Source organism: Sinohyriopsis cumingii, chromosome 10, assembly GCF_028554795.1.
Source record: "Sinohyriopsis cumingii isolate HCF-2022 chromosome 10, ASM2855479v2, whole genome shotgun sequence".
Classification (NCBI taxonomy): domain Eukaryota; kingdom Metazoa; phylum Mollusca; class Bivalvia; order Unionida; family Unionidae; genus Sinohyriopsis; species Sinohyriopsis cumingii.
This window is the reverse complement of record NC_142970.1, coordinates 88,325,668-88,345,231: the sequence shown is the minus strand read 5'-3', so window position 1 is coordinate 88,345,231 and position 19,564 is coordinate 88,325,668. Positions and strand designations below refer to the sequence as shown.

The following is a 19,564-nucleotide window of genomic DNA, read 5'->3' as shown; positions in this document are numbered from 1 at the left end:
AGATCGTATCAGATGTGAAAGCTATCCAATGCTGCCCTGCTGTTATCAATCTAATCCGAGTGTCCTTTGACACTTGCCACCCTATATTTCGATATTTGGACAGTCTCTGTTGGGGTATAAGGTCAGAGCGCATTGCCTACTGAAAAACTGGAATTTTCCAACACCGTTTGATGTCTGCATAATGTAGCCGCTTACTAGCCGGCCTAGCAAACTTGAAAGATCTTTCGTAGATATATACATGCATGAAATCGATAGAAATACGATTGATTTATTTTCTCATCAATTACGAGTATAGAATTCGTCATGTATTTAATGCACTGACAGACGAGACGAAACTATCAAAGGTCAAATAGTCACGTAATATCAACAATAAAACATTTCATATGTTGCTGGGGATACAAATCAAACATATAAATGAAAACCACATAAGCTTTATGGAACAATATAGAACATACACTTTTCAAAACATTTATTCTGAAAGCAACGACTAGAAACCGGTAAATGTTTCTGCAACATGGATAAAACAGATTCTCCTTAAGATGCAAATGTGATCTGAGCAGTTGAAATAAATAAACCTATGTTTATATTCTGTCGTTAATTGTTTTGAATTATAATGTGGGGAAAAGATGACTGATTTTAATTGAAATTATCAAGAAATTACATTCTGACAAAATTCAAGATACACAAATTTCAGTTAATATGTTGCCGTTCTTATTACCAGCTAAAACTTTCATCTGCATGCTCTTTGTAGAAAGGACTCCAGCTATGACCCGTATGGCTTATATCACTATTCTAACATTGTATAAAAATAGCAAATCATCTCGTTTGTTACAGTCCATTTAGACAGAATAAATGAGAATTCGTCGTCGTCTTGACTTGTTGGGTCTGATGCCCTTAGTTTCAGTGATAATGCAGGTACCGATGATGATAATGACGATGAATATAACTATTAGTTTTTTCGCTATTACTACCGTAACACAATCGAATAATAAGACTTTGTCGATTAAAAGTGCAGACTATTAAAATTGCAATAATAGATTTAACGTTTTCGCTCATTGACCTTTCGACTAGTGCGCAAGGGTTTATTATTACAAGTCGACTTTTTCACAGCTCCATGATTATGGTACATTTTAGGTAAAATTCTATTTGAATGCGAATCAAACTGTGAGTTTTGCTGTCTTTTATGTTTAATGTGGGTATGTTTCACATATGGGTATTCTTAAAATGAAAATTCAAGAAGGGAAAAGGAAAAGAGACGAGAATTCACCGCCAGATTCAAATTCGATTACTGCAGGGAAGAAAGTGCTAATGGAAGGCAATGTTGCACCCCGCACATCTAGACTAACAGGTACGTCTCCTATATCGAATTCAAACGGAAACGCATACTAATTATTTGGATCATTATTTGCATAACATGAATAGTATGAAACAGTATGGTCCCCAACGTTCAAATCAAACTCTAAATCCAATTATCCATGTTACCTATCAAGTCAACAAGCTTTGCAACCTTCGCCTATGTTTCAAGGTGTCTCCACAGATCTCGTTACTCCGCCCTCTACACTGCATAATCAGTAAGAAACTGGACACAGCACTCATCAAAATAAATATCTGAAGATATCATCCTTTCTTTCAGGTATACCCACAAGTTATAGAAACTTTTTGCAGTAATATTATCTTCAAGAATTTAGTGTGCTACCCATGTACAGGTATAGATATTGTGACTTTGAATCGCAGAGAGAGAGAGTGAGAGCAAAATCCTAATTGCAAAATCGACTTTCTCACACGCCGATCTTGTACATTTGCTACATTTAATCATTATATTATCTGAGATTGGGCTTGATCTCAATTCTTCAATATTCATAAGAATCTCACATGGCAGCTAACTGCAAAGAGATATGGGAAAATACTCCATTCAAGCACGTTCTTTAGCATTTCTGAGAAATAGTGCATATACCAAAGGCTTTGCGATTAATTACTAAGTTACAAAGAATCTGAACCGTACTTTGATTAAATTACGAATCAGAATTACACATAGTTTGTAATGGAACAGAGTTGTCTGAAAATTAATTTGTTTTTGTCGGTATTCCTTTTGCTTGAGCAAATAAACTACACTAGGTGAAAAAAATGAATATATTAATTCTCTCTTTGTTTTATTTTTTGCTTTTCCTGTGGCAGCAAAACATAACACGATTGCATAGTTTCGTCCCAATCAACACGAGATATCGAATGGTGAGTCACTTGTTTTGCTTGCAGCCTAAAACAAAGATATGCAAAACAATTGCAAAAGACATCAACTCTTCTTTAAATTCCGATGTTACTTCATTAATACTGCAAAAGTTCAGACACACCTTCCAACTTTGCTGCACATTCATTTTTATTTGTCAACTAACATCTTTTTTTTTCAAATAAAGCAGCTCTACAACACATCTGCCCCCGGATAAATTTAGCTTTTTATTATCAAATCTTTTGTTTTATACAATATTTGTGACAAACGCATGTATCTGGCTGTATCGTTGAACAGGAACAAGCAATTGATTAACACAGGCAGATGAACTAATCCATATAACAAAGAAAATATCGGTGATTAGTTTTGACAGGTAGCGATAAACAGTTTGGCATGTAAATGAAAGAGAATGACATTCGCAACATTTCTAAATAGTATAAGGTGAACATATTCGCCACTAAAAGCAAGGTCGCACGCTTTTACTACCGACTGTACGATACAGACATCGCCATACTCAAGCAATTTAGCGACCGGAAAGGTTACCTCCAACTCCAAGAAACACTTGTTTGAAATTGACGCATATAGCTGCAGTTATGATGAAAAGCGAAAAGTGGGCTGATATATTACAAAATACTGCCATTTTACATTTTACTTTTGTGACGGTAGATCTAGGGGATGAAACCCAAATAAATTCACCGGCCTTAGATGAGTAACACATATACTCTTGCACCTGTCTTGGATTAAATTATTGTAATATAGGTCGATTCAAGATTTCAAAATCTTTTTAGATTACAAATGGCTTCAATTTTTAAACATCCTAGTTCATCAAAAAAAAATATAACTATATGATAATAGTTTTGATAAATAACACGCTTGTGGGGAGGGCATAAATGTCTTATTTTTTACGTAGACGATTTTATTTGTTTCTTTTTTGTGTTTAAATAAAGCAGACGAATATTAGCTTTTGATCAGCTGTTCTCAAGCCATATCCACCCACCCAGAGTGTAAAATGTGTAAACTTTAACAATATTTCTTAAAGTTGCTGAATAATCGTGCATTTAAAAAAAATACGAAAAGCAAATATATAATAATAACAACACTAATAACAATAATAACTGTGACGATAAGAATATCATCATCAATTCCATCAAAATAAGAAAGCGAAACTTAAACGTTCTGTGAAATATCTTACAAATAGATACATCCTGAATTTCATAATGTTATGTATATTTGATTTAATTATATCTGATTTAATATATATTTATTTCAATTTAATTGTTTGTCAGTTTTAATTTGTTTTTCATAACATGCTATTGTAAGTAAATATATTCACTAGAGAAGATACTTTTTCCAGAAAATAATTTGACCTTGACTGTTCATTTTGTAAACAACTAGGTGTTGATGTAGATTCTGACCTTGATTCAAAATTAGTAGCAACCACGTAAATAAGTTCTATTTTTATTTTAAAATGATTGGCTGTTATCGAGGTCATGATGGAACAACGTGTTTAACATGTAAATAAAATAAAAAAAATATTTCTTATAGTAAAATGATTGGTTTTTGTCAGGGCCACACTGGGTGTACGTGATCTTTAACAAGTATCTAATTTCTACGGGCTTCTGGAACATGATCACGTGACCACCTTTTTACGTTTTTGAAGACGATATAACCTTTGTTTTGGAGAGTTATTCTCAGTAGAATCTGGGCTTTTTCTTACACTGGAAGTTGTATGTTGTGCTGTTTGGAGTTATTTCAAATTACTTCGATTGGATTTCTTTCAAATAACTTGGATTCAAAAGGATTAATTCTTTTTTCCTGGAAAATACGTGTGCTCATGTGAAATTGTTGAATAAGGACCGCTTTTATAAAAATTTATTCAGATTTCCAAAACTGGAGTGATAATTCTTGTTTTTACAAGGAGCTGTAGACTTCAACACTACAGATTATATCATACGCCATCGTCTTCCATCGTGGATTCTTCGTCGGGATTCGAACTTGAAATCAGTAAAACATTTTGTTATTAGGACTTCAAAAAATTTATTTGTGGATTATTCTTGGATTATTTTTGGATCTGAATCTTAAAACCTTAAGTTCATATTTTTTGTCTTTCATTTTTACAGAATTTTCCAGGGGAAATAATTTATTATATTTTTTCAAAGCTTGTTGTTTTCACTCTTTCTTGTGTTACTGTTTATTCGAGCCTAAACACGTAACATAATAATAATATACTTAAAAGTTAACATAGAAATGATATAGCAAGTTATGAAAAACATAATGAAGTAAGAAACTTTCATACATTCGTACGTTCATTTTATTGTATTGCTTTGCAACATACTGTGGTTACTTTTTCGGTGACGTTGATACGACATGGTATGAATATTTATAAACTGTATTGTTCATAAATAAGTGGGTCCATCTTTACAGGATTTTGTCCCCGATGCCTTAAATTTCTATCATGATTTAGACATATACAGCCTATGAGGTATATGTGTAAATATTTTCTTGTTGGAGATCAACAAATACAGTTTATGCTTGCATCTGAAGTCTACGTTTTATTTAAACAACACAGTCATTTCAATTTTTTCACATTATCAGGCGTCTTTTCGTTTGAAGGATAATCCTGCGCCAGTGGATGTAAGTCAATAGTGGTGCTTTTGTTTTAGTACAATAATAAAACATACAATTATGTTGTTATTAATCTTGATGTTCAGCATCAGCAATACAAATTCAGCGTGACAAACACTGACTGATATTGTATTTCGTCAAGTTATGTATCAAACCATTGAGCCTTTGACGGACACACGGTAGTTAGAGCAAGTAGCAATTTATTATCAAACTATCTTGCTTAGGAATATCTGAAATAGGTCTCCCCCATCTAGCGCTAAAAGAACTGTTTATTAAATTGCAACAGCCATTTGCTGTTTTCAACTATTTTCTCTTTTCTTTTTATACTGTCGGATTTTCGTTTCATGTCATACGAGAATAATACGTGATATTTATATACGACAGTAGTTGATGTTCTAACAATATTAATCTTAAAATAATTATAATTTAAATTACATGTTTAATACGGTTGGTTGCAATGCTTTCTTTGCTTATTCTTAAAGTTAAATGATGTGTCCATTACAATATGTAACCGCTTGTTTCTACGTCATTTGTCATTTATTAGCTCCATTATCAAGTACAGTCAATTAATCAAATAAAAACCGATTTCTGATTAATATGGCCACTTAAAAGCACCCACCCACTCCCTAAATTTATCGAGGATACGGACAAAATTATGTTTGGTTAAGCATTGTTTAACAGGATCTGAAATCCGTCATTTAACACTGAGAAAAAAGCCGTAAAGTGACACTCCCTTGTAACCGGCATACATTAGTATTCTACCATCTTGCATTCCACACACCCAATCTTCTGCCAGTAATATAGATAAATAACATTATTTTTAGAACTAGGAGGTGACATAATAAAAATAATAATAATAATAATTATCATTATTATTGTTATTATTATTATTATTATTATTATATGAATGCCAATTTCCTACTCAGTGATGTTCGTTTTCTAAAATATGTAGTTTTTATTCTTTACGTTCTGACTTTTGTTTGTATTTATGTTTCCAAAAATTCTACAGGTAAGTCCTTTTATCAGATTTTTATATTAGTAAGGAAATGCGGTCCTCGATGTCGTAAGAAAATAAAATGAGATTAATTTATATTCTCTCTGGTAGCAGTTTTAATTCGAAAAATAGCATAAGTATTTCATGTGAGAATATTTTAGAACAAAGTTGGGTTTGATGGCATACTCATAAAATCAAATTTCATAATCATCACCAAGTTAAACTGTCTAAATATTGTCACTTAAATTTTCTAATGGAGTTGTTTAGTGTGTGTGTGTGTGTGTGTGTGTGTGTGTGAGTGTGTGTGTCCCCAAGAATATACAAACAAGGCTAAACAAATTGAACACAGAGAACAAAATTATGATTACAGAGTGACCCGACTTTGTTTTATTTATTTGTTTGTTTTTGTTTCTTTATTTATGCTTTTTCTTGGAGTAGGGATGCCTTGCCAGTAAGTTTTACCGCCCATGAAAATAGAAGTTACCGATCTGTTAGGTCTATATTCCTTCATGTAAAAGATTTTAACAACTGAAGAAAAGTCATAGCTGGCTAATTATAACAGCAGCTACGAGAATGTTATATGAATGATATCCTGTAAAAAAATATCTTCTAATTTTCACAAAGTCGGGTCAAGGTTAGTTTATGCTAGGACTACCACGTTCCCCTCTCACTTCCTAATTATAGAGTTTTTCCGATTTAACTGTGATCACAGTGTGGAAAAGTGTCAGCAGAATAGTGTTAAACATTATCCCTACTGAACTGAATGTATGGGCAAGTAAAATTAGCTCTAAGATGGTAAAGATTTTAGACTAAATCCAAACACGTGGACCAGTAGATCGCACAAATAATAATTTTCTTCTGAATCCATATCAAATAAATGTATTCTAATTTATTTCAATCATTTGTTGCTCTTTTGAATTCCGGACAAGGTTTTATATATTGACTACTTAACAAGTTTCCTGTCTTATTGATTTCGTAAGAAAGCAATAAGAATATTAAAGTTATTTTTGGAGATATCGCACGATGAACCGTCAGAGAGGAAAAATAAGCAAGGTTATCGATAACAAATTATGCATTTCCAATTCATCAATCTTAACAGGAACTTCCTTGTTCTCCAGTATGCTGAATTTACAAGCAAAAGCAGGGGAAATGTCTATCGGTTGCAGCCAGAGCGAGCAACGGAAACCATTCGCCTTTTACCGAAATTGTGGTCTCCTGATCTCAAACTGAAAGACAAAATGAATGTAAAGCTCTTATTATACCAATAATGGTACTATATTGATTTCCATAATTTTTTAAAATATATTTTCTTCATTTATTTTTTCTTCTTCGTTTATAAGGTTTTCATTTGTATTCATAAGATAAGGTTGTATATCAATATTAACAACACCATTAAAAAGCAATATGAATAACAATATATCCGATGTTGAAGATTTAAAAACGAATTACTTCAATACATTTGAAAACATGCAGCTGAAAGTAACCATTTTGTATACGAGAACACGAACATTAAACAAACATAATAAACCTGTCATCAAAGGGTTCGGGGTTGGGGCAATACACTCTGCCAAAAATTCACGTATACTTATTTACATGTTTGTAGGTTTTATTGACATCTGGGATTCACTCCACATGTATTTAATATTTATATATCCATATTAAATTTGAGGATACTAGAAATAAGGTCGTCAGAATCAATGAAACTATTTGCTTAGTGGACAAACAAGGGATAACTCTTCCAAACACGCGGTATGAACTCAAGTACAAATGATGATGCAACTCGTTGTACTTTTGTTAAAAGAACCTTTCCGAGAATAATGTTTTCAGATACCATGCCTTCTAATTTTTCCGAAGCATCTAAAATCATTAATATAGCAAAGCTACAAAGAATTTTCTGCCTGATATATATGCATATGTGTGTGTGTGTGAGAGAGAGAGAGAGAGAGAGAGAGAGAAACCGACAACGAACAGTGTGAAACTAGTATCTAGCTAGCCTGAGCGCTTTCGCCTCTTTAACGAGTCTTTTTGAAAGGCAAATACAAAACATAGACAAGACAAATAAAACAGAAAAACGGTTATGTTTGCGAAACTTTACATGGTTGTTTCTACAGGAATTCCACCTTTCAACTTTATAATGTTTCAACTAGTTTATTTCAGCTTGTTGCTGATACTGGAAAATATTTGTATTTGTTTTATTTGTTTGTCTTGTCTATGTTTTGTATTTGCCTTTGAAAAAGACTCATTAAAGAGTCGAAAGCGCTCAGGCTAGCTAGATACTAGTTTCGCACTGTTCGTTGTCAGTTTATTGCATTTATCTTAATCAATCCCTGACATCGTGATCCCTTACTGGATCCAGTATACTTGAAAGGATTGTTATTCGCCATATGATTTGTATTATATATATATATATATATATATATATATATATATATATATATATATATATATATATATATATATATATATATATATATATATATATATATATATATATATATATATATATATATATATTAGTGTAATCCAATCTTCATTATTACAAGGCATCAATGTCTACAATATCCGTTGTCATTACTTTCAAAATTCAAACTTTCCGATATTTATTAACTAATTTGGTTTACCTTGGTGTCTATTCCTATGTGATCGTAAGTTTGTCTTTCTCGGATAGGATCACCGCCATAATCCCCAAACTGGTCTTCGTAATAGAAAGCCATATTCTAAAATAAATAAATAATGTTCATGACAAAAAATTTCTTTGTTAATGTAAAATAACAAAACACAAAACGTAGACTGCCAAAGTGTTGTGTTGTGGGGAATGGATGGGGGTGTTAGTGTTTTCTTTTGGTGGAGCAAGTATTGATCCCTTTGATTGATAACAAAATGTATCTTTCGTGTCTTTACTGTTTGTTTAGTGTCACCTTCAGGTATGGCAAAGAAAAGAAAGTTCCAAATTGTGGTGATCTTTTTAGGAAAGAATGTTTATTTGAGCTACATGTATACAACAAAGTATGCAGCATTGCGAAATATTACTGAGTGAACAACTTAATTACTTGGATATATAGACGTTGATAAATTAAAATACTAAGCATATTATTCGAATTTTTTTGTTTATGCTCTTTTTTCTTAATCTCACAGATATTGGGGAATATTATATCTTTCATATCGTGCCGTTACATGTAGAAACAAAAACAAGCGCAGGTGACAATGCATGGGTATTACTGTGAGAAAATCAGAATTTAATACAAAATCGCCTCAGAAAAACAAATACATTTAGTAAAATACTTCAAAATCATCTACTTAACATTTGTCGATTAAAGGTGAAAACGTAAGAAATAACCACCCTTAGCACACACACCCTCATTGTTCAGTAAGCCTTCCCACATACGATACAGTGAAGAAATGGTCATTATGACAAGAGATGTCTACAGTGAACGAGTAAGAATGACTAAAAATAAATGTACTTGTCCACTAGCTGGAATGTATCTGGGTGTTCCAGGCAAGTCACGTGACTCCATGCTTTTTCCTCTTCCCAAAGGAAGGTCATATCTGTACTGGGGCTGGTAAATGTTCTCAGCAGCAAAATACTGGCTGTAGTTTGGAAGGTCGTCTAGCCTATTGAAGGTAAGATTGCAATTTAGGAATAAACGTATATGTCACCACCTCCCTAAACCAACCCCCTCGATTGCAAGTTAGGAATAAAAGTATATTCCTCTCTCTCTCACACTCTCTCTCTCTCTCTCTCTCTCTCTCTCTCATTTTGATCCGTTTTGTTGCTCATGTATAAAAATGTTGTGTTGCTATTCAACATTACTGTGGGAAGAAAAAAAACTTTTACGAATCTAGTGCACTTTATTTTCCAATTCGCATAAAAAGTGCCAAAATTAAGTGTTTTGATACAAAATCTCCATGTGACAAACGCTGCATTTTCTACCTTAAGTTATGTATATTTAATTTAATCTTTTGTCTGTTAGCTTCACCAAAGAAAATTCATTACATGTTATTGCAAGGTAGCATTGTTTTATGGACTTGATCTTGTACAAAACTGAGTTCAGTTCTGTTTGACCTGATTGACTTTTTTTATTTATTTCATTGATGTCAACAAGTAATAATAGCTTCATTATTCTATGTGTAGGAGTTGATTGACCGAATTAATATTAAAGTAAACAAGAAGGCCTAAAATGTTGATCTAGGTAGGGGTTTTGGAGATTCCCAAGTGAATTTAATAGGTTATTATGTTTTAAATAGACAAGGCTCATTATATCATGATAGAAAGTTATTTTCCATTCGGTAATGGTTGTTTTTAGAAAATGCTAATTTGTGACCTGATGTCAAACCGAGAACTATATTATTTTGTGACTGTCAGAATTTTACCAGTCGTGCTTTAACATATAGCACTTTAGGTTGTATTATTTTCTGACTAGTTTGTGCTGAATTTTATTTTCATCAAATTATTGAATTCAAGTGATTTTTTTCTCTGGAAGTACAAAAGCGCTCTCATAGAATTTTTGTATAAAGACATTACTAGTAAAGTGGGGCACATTAGGGACAATGGGACTTAGCATTAAAAAGACCCCTGGGTCAGATTAGGGACAATGGAAATTTAACATGGAGAGAAATCGTGGGTCACTTTAGGGACAATGGGAATTTAACATAGAGTTTGGGTCTGTCTAGGGACAAGGGAAATTAACATGGGGAATAGAGTTTAGGCTTTTGGGATTTTTTTTTTTTTTTTTAAATTTTTTTAAATTTAAATTTAAATTTAAATTTAAAAAAAAGGGGTAGGCAAAGGAAAGGCTATCTCTTTTCGAGAAATATGGCTGGCCCTGAAAAGGGCCTTTGGGTTTTCTTCTTCTTCTTCTGCTTCTAGTTTCTTCTTTTTCTCCACCAAGTTCTTATTTTATCTCCAACACTCTTTCTCTTCTTTTCTTTCTTTTTTTTCTCCTGCTCTTCTTTCTTCTTCTCTTCCTCCTCTTCTTTCTTCCTCTTTTCATTTTCTTCTTCTTTTTCAATTTTTTCATTCCATGCTCTCATCCTTATCCTTTCCACTTCATCCTCCTTCTCCTCCTTTATTTCTTTCAACAGATCACTGATGATTACCTTCATTTTTCGTAAATTGTTTATCTCCATCTTCACTCGATGGGGACTATAAGAATAGTGATCCTCGTTTAGGTTAACCAACATTTGCTCTATCATTCCTAAATTGTCGGGGACGTTTTGCAATTTTTCCATTTTGTCCATTTGGTTAGAAGCCATCTTCTTTTTTTATTCTTTGCAGAATGGTTTGAACGACGAATACTGTGGGTTCTTATACGAAAAGCGCGGACGTGAAGGAAAACATCCCCCTACTTTTTCATTTCATATAATAAAACCCAAACTATACTTTCTCATTTCATATAATAAAAACCCAAACTATACTCTCCACATACGCTAAGAAACAATAAACAAAATCCATAATCTACTATCCACACAATCTTACGTGAGCGCTTACAAAACCCAAACTATACTCTTCACATACGCTAAGAACAATAAACAAATCCATAATCTACTATTCACACAATCGTACGTGAGCGGGTACAAACACAAACACAAACACACAAACACAAACACACAAACACAAACACACAAACACATACGCTAAGAAACAATAAACAAATCCATAATCTACTATTCACACAAACATACCTTAGCTCTTACAAGCACCAACACACAAACACATACCCTCACACCATCTTAGAAAAGAGTTAGTGTTTATATTCACACTACTCTACCTACACATTGGCAAATTGATGGTTATTTCTTTTCTAGAGTATTGGGTAGCCCTGAAAAGGGCTGTTTTTTTGGAACTTCATGGATACCTGGTTAATGGTGGCACCTTCCAGGCCTGGCGCCACATACACATCTTATCCCCCAGTTACTTTTTACTTTTTTGGGGGAGAGAGCAGAGGCAGGATATGTCGCTTCAGAATCCCAATTTTCGCTCTCTGGGATTCTGAAATTTATTCTTCTTCTCTCCTTTTCCTCCTCCTCCTCTTCTTTGTATCTTCTCTCCTCCTCTTTGTATCTTCTTTCCTCTTCTTCTTTATATCTTCTCTCCTCCTCTTCTTTGTTTCTTCTTTCCTCCTCCTCTCTTATCCTTCCCTCCTCCACAATGGCTTCCGCGGCCAGTTCATTTAATATGCGCCTGGCATATTCCAGATGCACATGAAGTTCCAACAGTTTCTGCAGTCTCGTGTTCATTTTTGGTGTTGATCAATCAACAAGGGTAGCTGGACTGCCGAACGAGTTTCAATTTATAGTGAAAGCGCGGACGTGAAGGAAAACATCCCCTAAAAACATAAAATTGATCTTACCTACATCATGACCAAAAAACAACAACGCGTGGACCTAAAAGAAACACTCACTCACTTTTTATGCTACCCATCACTATTTTAAAATTTTTTATAAATCACTTCAATAGACTATCCACATACGCAAAGCAATCCAATCTAACCCCAAATTTACACCTCAAACACCAAAAAAAAAAAAAAAAAGACATCATTTTAATCTACTATCCATACCAACTTACTTAACCACTTACAAACACAAACACACAAACACATACCCTCACATTTTTTTTAAAAAAGAGTTAGTGTTTATTTTCACACTACTCTACCTACACACATTGGCAAATCGATTGTTATTTCTTTTCTAGAGTATTGGGTAGCCCTGAAAAGGGCTGTTTTTTTTGTTTGCTATGGCATTCTTTTTGGTTTCTAAGAATGCGATGTCCTCTGAGGATAGACTTTCTGGCGATAGGTCTGCTTCTTCGGAAAGAGAAGAAGAACTCTTTGGTGTCGATACGACAATCGACAAAGCCTCTGTCAGCTTCAGGTTGCTGCTGCTGCTCTTGTTGTTGTTGTTGCTGCTGTCTCTGAAGTCTGTACTTCTCTGTCTATTCTTCTTTTTCCCTGTTCATTTCTTCTCTGAAGAGCTCTTCTATCAGGTCTTCAGTGATTTTTAACATTCTCACATTCTCTATTTCTTCTGGCTTCGGTATCAGACTGTGTCTGACCCTATGCAAATTCACGTAGGCTTCGTTGAGTTTAGCTAGTTTGGAGCACATCTTCTTAGGAGGATGAGTCGACAATGGATGGTTAGACTGGAAACAACCCGGTTCTTAAAGTCAAAGCGCGGACGTGAAGGAAAACATCCCCCACACGGTTTTTGAGTCGCAACGTTTAGTGAGTGTCATGAGAGGGATAGTAAGAAATGAAAGAGCATCAATCCAACATTCTTACAGCTAAACAAAAGACAAAGGCATTTTTTTCAAAACAACATTTTTTATTCAGAAATCACTTAACACTAAACAACAACTCTAACATTTTTAACAATAATCCAACAATATAACATCAAACAATTTTTTCAAAACACAACATTTTTTATTCAAAAATCACTTAACACTAAACAACAACAACTCAAACATTTTTTAACAACAATGCAACACTAAAAGTTTATCCACTAGGTAAAGAGGGATAACAGTCTTCCATGGTTTCTAGTAATCTAGGATGACTTCTCTCAAACTGTTGATTTCTATGGTATTATCGAATTCTGCATACAGGATGACGTTCACCGTTTCATCAGGGTCTCGGTCTTTAAACTGAATTTCCACACGAATCTGGCCGGATTTTATAGGGTGGAAATGTCCCTCGTCGCTGCCTTGGTCTGGAGTGAAATCGAAAGCCCACAAAGCGTAGCCTCCTGCATAATCCTCGTACGTAATACCGTGACTGGTATTGGTTCCTAACTGTCCGGTGGCTTCGTACAGGGACAAGTACGATCTCAAGTAATTCTTCTTGGTAAAGTCAGGTTCGAAAGGTCGGGTACACAAGGTCTTGCCATCGCGACTGACTTCGATTTTGGACACGCCAAAGTGTTGAAAGTAGAAAGGATTTTTTCGGCAGCTACGTTGAAGGCTGTATTCTCGACGATACCAACGATCAAACGTTTGGGTAACTGTCCTTGGAACAGATGATCTTCGATCATGGATCGCTGTCCCTTGGGAATGGTGAAGGTTTTCACTTCCACGCGTCGTATGGGATACTTGGCAGTCGTTCTGCTCAACGTCTGACTGATGTCGTTTCCCACTTTAGGTAACACTTCCACACGGCGTACGTAGAGTCTGCCTTCTAGGATTTTGGTTTTGTAACCGTCACTATCAGCCATCAAATGGAAAGCGGCACTGCTACGATTCAGTCTCAGGCGGACATCCACCCCGTTCAGCAAATACTTTTCTTGCAACCACATGTCCAAATGCAAACGAACCATCAGTTCTAAACTTGTGTCGGCTCCCGTGATTCTCTTTCTTCGTTCTGCAAATCCATCATTGTTGTCTTTCTTTTCATCAGTTTCCAATATTTCAAACTTGGTAGGTTCGTCAGCTTCCCATACCACACAGGCATTGAGATGAGTCTTCTTGGCATCTATTCCGTACGTCAAGAGATTTTCCAGGTAGGCACGATAAGGGTAAGTATCCATGCTGCTACTGACCAGTTTGTTATTCAAGTACAAGTCCACTCCACTGAACAAGGAATGCATGAAATTGTTGACGGGAGCTACTGCTTCATCGTCTATAGGACCTCCAGTCTTATCTAGAATTTTGACTTTCAGGTACAAGTAACTGCTATTCAGATCGATGTAATCTTCGGGCTGTCCTTTGATTTCAAACTCGATGGGAGCGGAATCGGTCAGTGAGGAGACGGGGTGAAATTCCACCCACTGGGATTCTTGCATCGTCATCATCGTGGGGGGCATGACAAACAGATCCAGTTCCGTCTTGGAACAAGCGCAAGATTCTCGGTGCATCATTTTTTTGTCTCTTTTCTCAATAATCGAAAACGTCTAAGTCTCGAACGGTTCTTCTTTTCTTGGCCTTTCTAGCTTGAAGTCTGGTGAAAGGGTGTTTTCTTCGTCGTCTCTTTCTGCCTTGTCCTTGCTGAATGCCTGACTCGGTAGCGTGCAGGGCATTTATAGGTGTTTCTCGGTGACCCAAAATGTCTTTCCCGTTTGCAGCAAGACATTTTTGCCTGCCCTCATGAAGGCTTCTTTAGGGTTTTGTTTGTCGATGATGACATTTTGGAGAAATTCTTTGCCTTGCGTCAGTGCCGCATCTTTCAAGGCGTGCAATCCGCGTGTCACCATCGGTTTCAACACCGGGGCCACCGAACGAAAGGCCGATTTTAACATATCTCCTAAACCGTGTCCTCGCTGTCGAGCAACCCCTCGGTAAACTGGATACATGACTTACGAATCGTGAGAAAACCGTTTTCGAAAATGGAGTTTCACCGTGACTTTTCCTTTGGTGAATGGAATATTTTGTCCCAGATCTCCTTTTATAGCAATGTTGACCGTGTCCAAATACGACTTACTGACAGGCAAATAGTGAGGATGGACAAATTCGCGGTGGACGTGGTAAGTGTTTCCACCTTCCTCGTCAGTGTTCGTGGCAGAATCCACTTTGAAAGGAATGACACGCAGTAACGGTACGGAGGTGTGTCCCACCACGTTGTACTCCACCACATCGGAATACACGAACATCAAATTCAGTCCTTGGTTCAGTTCTACCGGGGCACGAAATAACTTGCTAAAAGACTCGTTGTCGTAAACGATGGGTAATTCGTTTTTCTTGATCATGGTCTTTCTCGTGTCCATGTCTCCGCCCAACATGTCAAACAATTCAGGACAAAATAAAATGGACAGGATTTTACTCCGTTCAAATTTCATCAAGAAGCGACGAGCTGCTTTGTGGTACTCCATGGTGACATTTTTGTTGACATGCTCCAAAGCTTTCAGAAACACGACATTAAACCTGGAGGTTATGGTGCTGACCAAATGTTGACCACTAAAATAATAGCCTGGGGGAATGAACAAGTGATAGGTGGTGTACTTTTGTGTACGGGTTTTCTTGTCATATTTCACATTGCTATCCATCCACTGTTGCATTTGCTCGTCATGAACTTCCACATCAAAAAAATTTTGATTGGGAAGGACATTGAGGACTTGGGTCGGGTGAATCATTTCTACTAAAGCCACTTCCCAATGGGCTTCGTGATCTAACTGGATGGCTTGAGGTAATTTGGCCGTGTAACAGAACAACGTGTTCTTGGGAAACACCTCCATGGAACTGTCACTGGGTAAGGTTAAGTAAAATTGGTTTTGGTGACTCATAATTCCAGAGTTCTGTGGCTGTCCGAGGGGTTACTGGACGTCAGAGGCGTGTCTCCGTCTAAAATGGGGTTCTGGTTGTGATTGAAGTGGTGACTGGCACTGGCACTGGACACAAGGTTCCCGGGGTTCCCGTTCGAGGTGAATTTCAGGGAGGGTTTAGGAAGCAGGTAACCGATGCAACTGCTCAATAAAATGGTCCACAATTGTTTGTCTCCTTGTTGCAAACTCAAATTGGCGATGGCTGCCCCGATGACACAATACACCACGAAGATTTGGCAGAAAAAGACGATTTGCGTTTTAGGCACACGTTCTCCACACCACACCCACAAGGGTTGTTTTTGTAAATCTTGCACAGAAGAACTGGGTGAGGAAGTGGTCGACGTAGCTGCGTCTGTGTGAAAGGGCATGATGGTCACTTCTTTTTATAGTCGATGACTTGCGAAGCGTCGATCCAAGAATCAAAACTGGGTGGATATCCTTTCCAACGTACTTTGACTTCTTTGACACGTCGTTTGCCCACTTTACGGGTTCTGCGTTCGAGAATGCTTTAGATGTCGTACACGTCGTCTTCTTTTTTGGTCACACGTTGTAACTCGGGCAAATAAAACGTTCCTTTGAGCACTTCTCCGTTCATGTCTTCCAATTTATAGACGGCAGGATGACGGCCATGCACTCGTCCAGTGACGCGAAACAATTCGGTCGTCCAGTTAGGTAAATAACCTTTGTCGAAAGTGCGTTTGGTTTTGCCAATGCGCACCCAATCTCCTACGGCCAACATTCCACTTTTCTTGGGGACAGCCCTCGTCGGGGACGTACCAAACAGGCGCTCAAACACCAGCACTTCGTTGTCGGGAGTCACGTCTTGCGGAGCACGTCCGATGCTTCGATGGTAAGATTGGTTGTACGCTTGCACCAGGTGCGGTAAGATGTCGATGTACTTCAGAGTGTGGTGATGCGTAAAATATTTCCACATGCGTTCTTTCAAAGTGCGTTGAAAACGTTCCACGATGCTGGCTTTAGTTTCGGGATTCTCGGTGGTAAAAAAATGAATGTCACGTTTCTTTAATTCTTTAAGGAAAGCTTGGTTCCGAAATTCGGTGCCTTTGTCCGTTTGCCATCGAAGAGGGTGACGACCGCTTTGTTTCAACACCCGTTGCAGGGCTCGCACTAACTCGCTGCTCGATTTGGAAGTCAATGGTACGACCCAAGCAAATTTGGAAAAGACGTCGATGACACAAAACAAATATTTGTAGCCACGATTGTAGCTGGCCAAATGAGAGACATCGGCTAAATCGGCTTGCCATTGATGATCGATGCCTTCCACTCGGGTGCGACTTCTGGCAAACTTGCGTCGAATGGATTTGTGTAAAGTGTAGGTAGCTTGTTCTTGTAACCATCGTTGCACTTGAGGTAAACGGAGACTTTTCAGTCGCGTTTTGGCAGCACGATACAATTTTTGAACTCCTACGTAACCTGCAGGATGGGAGGGATCGTAGTAAATGCTGACTAAGACTTTTTCCATTTTTTTTTTGTCTTGGTTGGTGTGTTAATAAGACAACCACTCTTGGAGGATGCTACTCTTTTTCTCTTGGGGTACTTTCTTGGATTGCAATGCTTTGCGTGTGCGGCCAGCAATAGGTGTCGAAGAGGAGAAGTATGTCTGAGCGGGGGATATCGGTTCTTGTTTCACTTCTGTCTTCACTTCTGTCTTCACTTTCTTTTTCTCTTGTGAGGAAGAAGGGGTGGCCATCATCTTTTTAATCCATCCAATTCTGGAGGTAGGTGGTGTTGTTAACTTGCGTACTTTTTCTGGTGGAGTTTGAAACCCTTCCTCTTCTTCTCCTTTTCCTGTCTTGGTCACGGGTACTGGTGGTACTGGTACTGGTACTGGTACTGGTGCTGGACTTTTCATCAAGGTCTTAAAATCTTTCAGAGTGGGTAGAGCTGTTTCGTCTAAAGCTTTCTGGTGAAAGAGTTGCAGTCTTTGCAAGAGTTGACCGTACTTTTGTGATTTTTCTGTTTCGGACAAATCTTGGCGATCCATCAAGGACTGCAATTCGTGTTGTAACTGGGACATCTCGCTCAAATTGGGATTGGGAGGTAAATGCGGGGTGTGTTGTTCTTGCCACCGATGGTATTCCATCCATCGTTTGTAAGGCACTAAAGCTAGTTTTCGTCCTTCCATGGGGTTGTCAGGGGTCGATTCTGAGATCTTGGAACTTCCAAGGCCTTTTTATCTTGCTCCCACCAGTCCTCCCAACATGGTTCCCAAGACTCCTTTCAGTATGGGGCCTAACAAGAGAGGTAAAATACCTCCACGTTGCACTAACATCTTCTTTTCTTGACGAATGGGAATTTTCTTTTGAACCATTTGGCGAAGAACCTGACGATGTTTGCCTAAGCATTGTTTCTGGTGTTTGGACAAAGGGATCGTGCCTTTCAAAACGTTCAAACAACATTCGCACACGGTATCGATGACCTCTTTGGAGGCTGTTTGAATGAGTTTTTTTCGTAGGAGTGGAGAAGCTTTGGACAGGACAGATAACATGTCCCCATGTTTGGCTAAACGTGGTGGCAGTCCTTTCCTTTTCTTTCCTTGGGGTTTTCTGGAGGGTGACATCTTTGAGTCTTCAGGAGCACCAAAAAACACTGATACCCGACTTGGTCACAGGCCTTTTTTATACTGGAACGCGTCGCCACTGATTGTCTTTACGTCGTATTAGTTTGAGGACAGGCATGACACGTCGTGCAGGGGTACGTAACGGACTAAATCGAGCCAGTTCTTGCTTGGACAAATCCAGTAAACTTTGTAACATGCCCGATCTTTCTTGAACTTTGATTTTGGGAGAAGGTACTTTGTGAGCAGCAGCCACTGCCACTAAATTGGAAGGTCCTGCCACTGGGGAAGTTCTTTTGGGGGTCATCAACGGAGAAGTTCTTGGTGTGATCAACGTCTCCAAGTACTCTTCAGTTCTGGGTGTCATTAACGGAGAAGTGGACAAACGTGAAGCTGCCGGAGACGCAGTCACCGCCGTGGCAGGTCGTGGTTTGCAAGTGTAAGGTTGCGTCCTGGCCGAAGTGCCTCTCTTGCGGCTAGTTTTCTGTGGACTTTTCTTTTTCTGGGGGCTTCTTTTCTTTTTCCGGGGTGGTGGTGGTGTCTGGTCAGAGGAGGGTCCTGCCACTGGAGAAGTTCTCCATGGGGACCTGGTCTTTTTCTTCTTGGGGCTTCGTTGGACTTTTGTCTTGGGTATAACTTTGGGGGCATTAGGATCCCATCTTAAGAGTGAGCGAATGATGACCCCTCCTAGAGTACCGCTCCCTCCAGGTTTCAAAATGATTTGCTTTTTGGTTTGAGTGTCGATGCGGGGATCGGCCAGTTGGACCAAAGCGACTTTGTTTCGATCGAAAAAGCGTTTGGTTTGATGAGGAATCTGAATGATTCCTTGGAGTAATTGACGTGCCGTCACCGTGAACCATCGTAAGACTTCTTTGAGACTAGCTTCTAAGACACGAGCTCG

At 37.5% G+C, this 19,564-nt stretch overlaps 1 protein-coding gene across 1 annotated transcript in view; it reads right to left on the bottom strand.

The window, feature by feature from the left end:
• Positions 1-254: 254 nt before the first annotated feature.
• LOC149790552 (uncharacterized) overlaps positions 255-19,564 on the bottom strand; it is a gene marked incomplete at its 5' end in the record, with an annotated part of 46,977 nt that continues 27,667 nt past the window's right edge. Inside the window, 3 exons of the mRNA XM_089973241.1 lie at positions 255-7,069; positions 8,465-8,560; positions 9,305-9,455. Of these exons, the coding sequence (XP_089829367.1) occupies positions 7,040-7,069; positions 8,465-8,560; positions 9,305-9,455 (277 nt within the window). The remainder of the gene's footprint in view (positions 7,070-8,464; positions 8,561-9,304; positions 9,456-19,564) is intronic.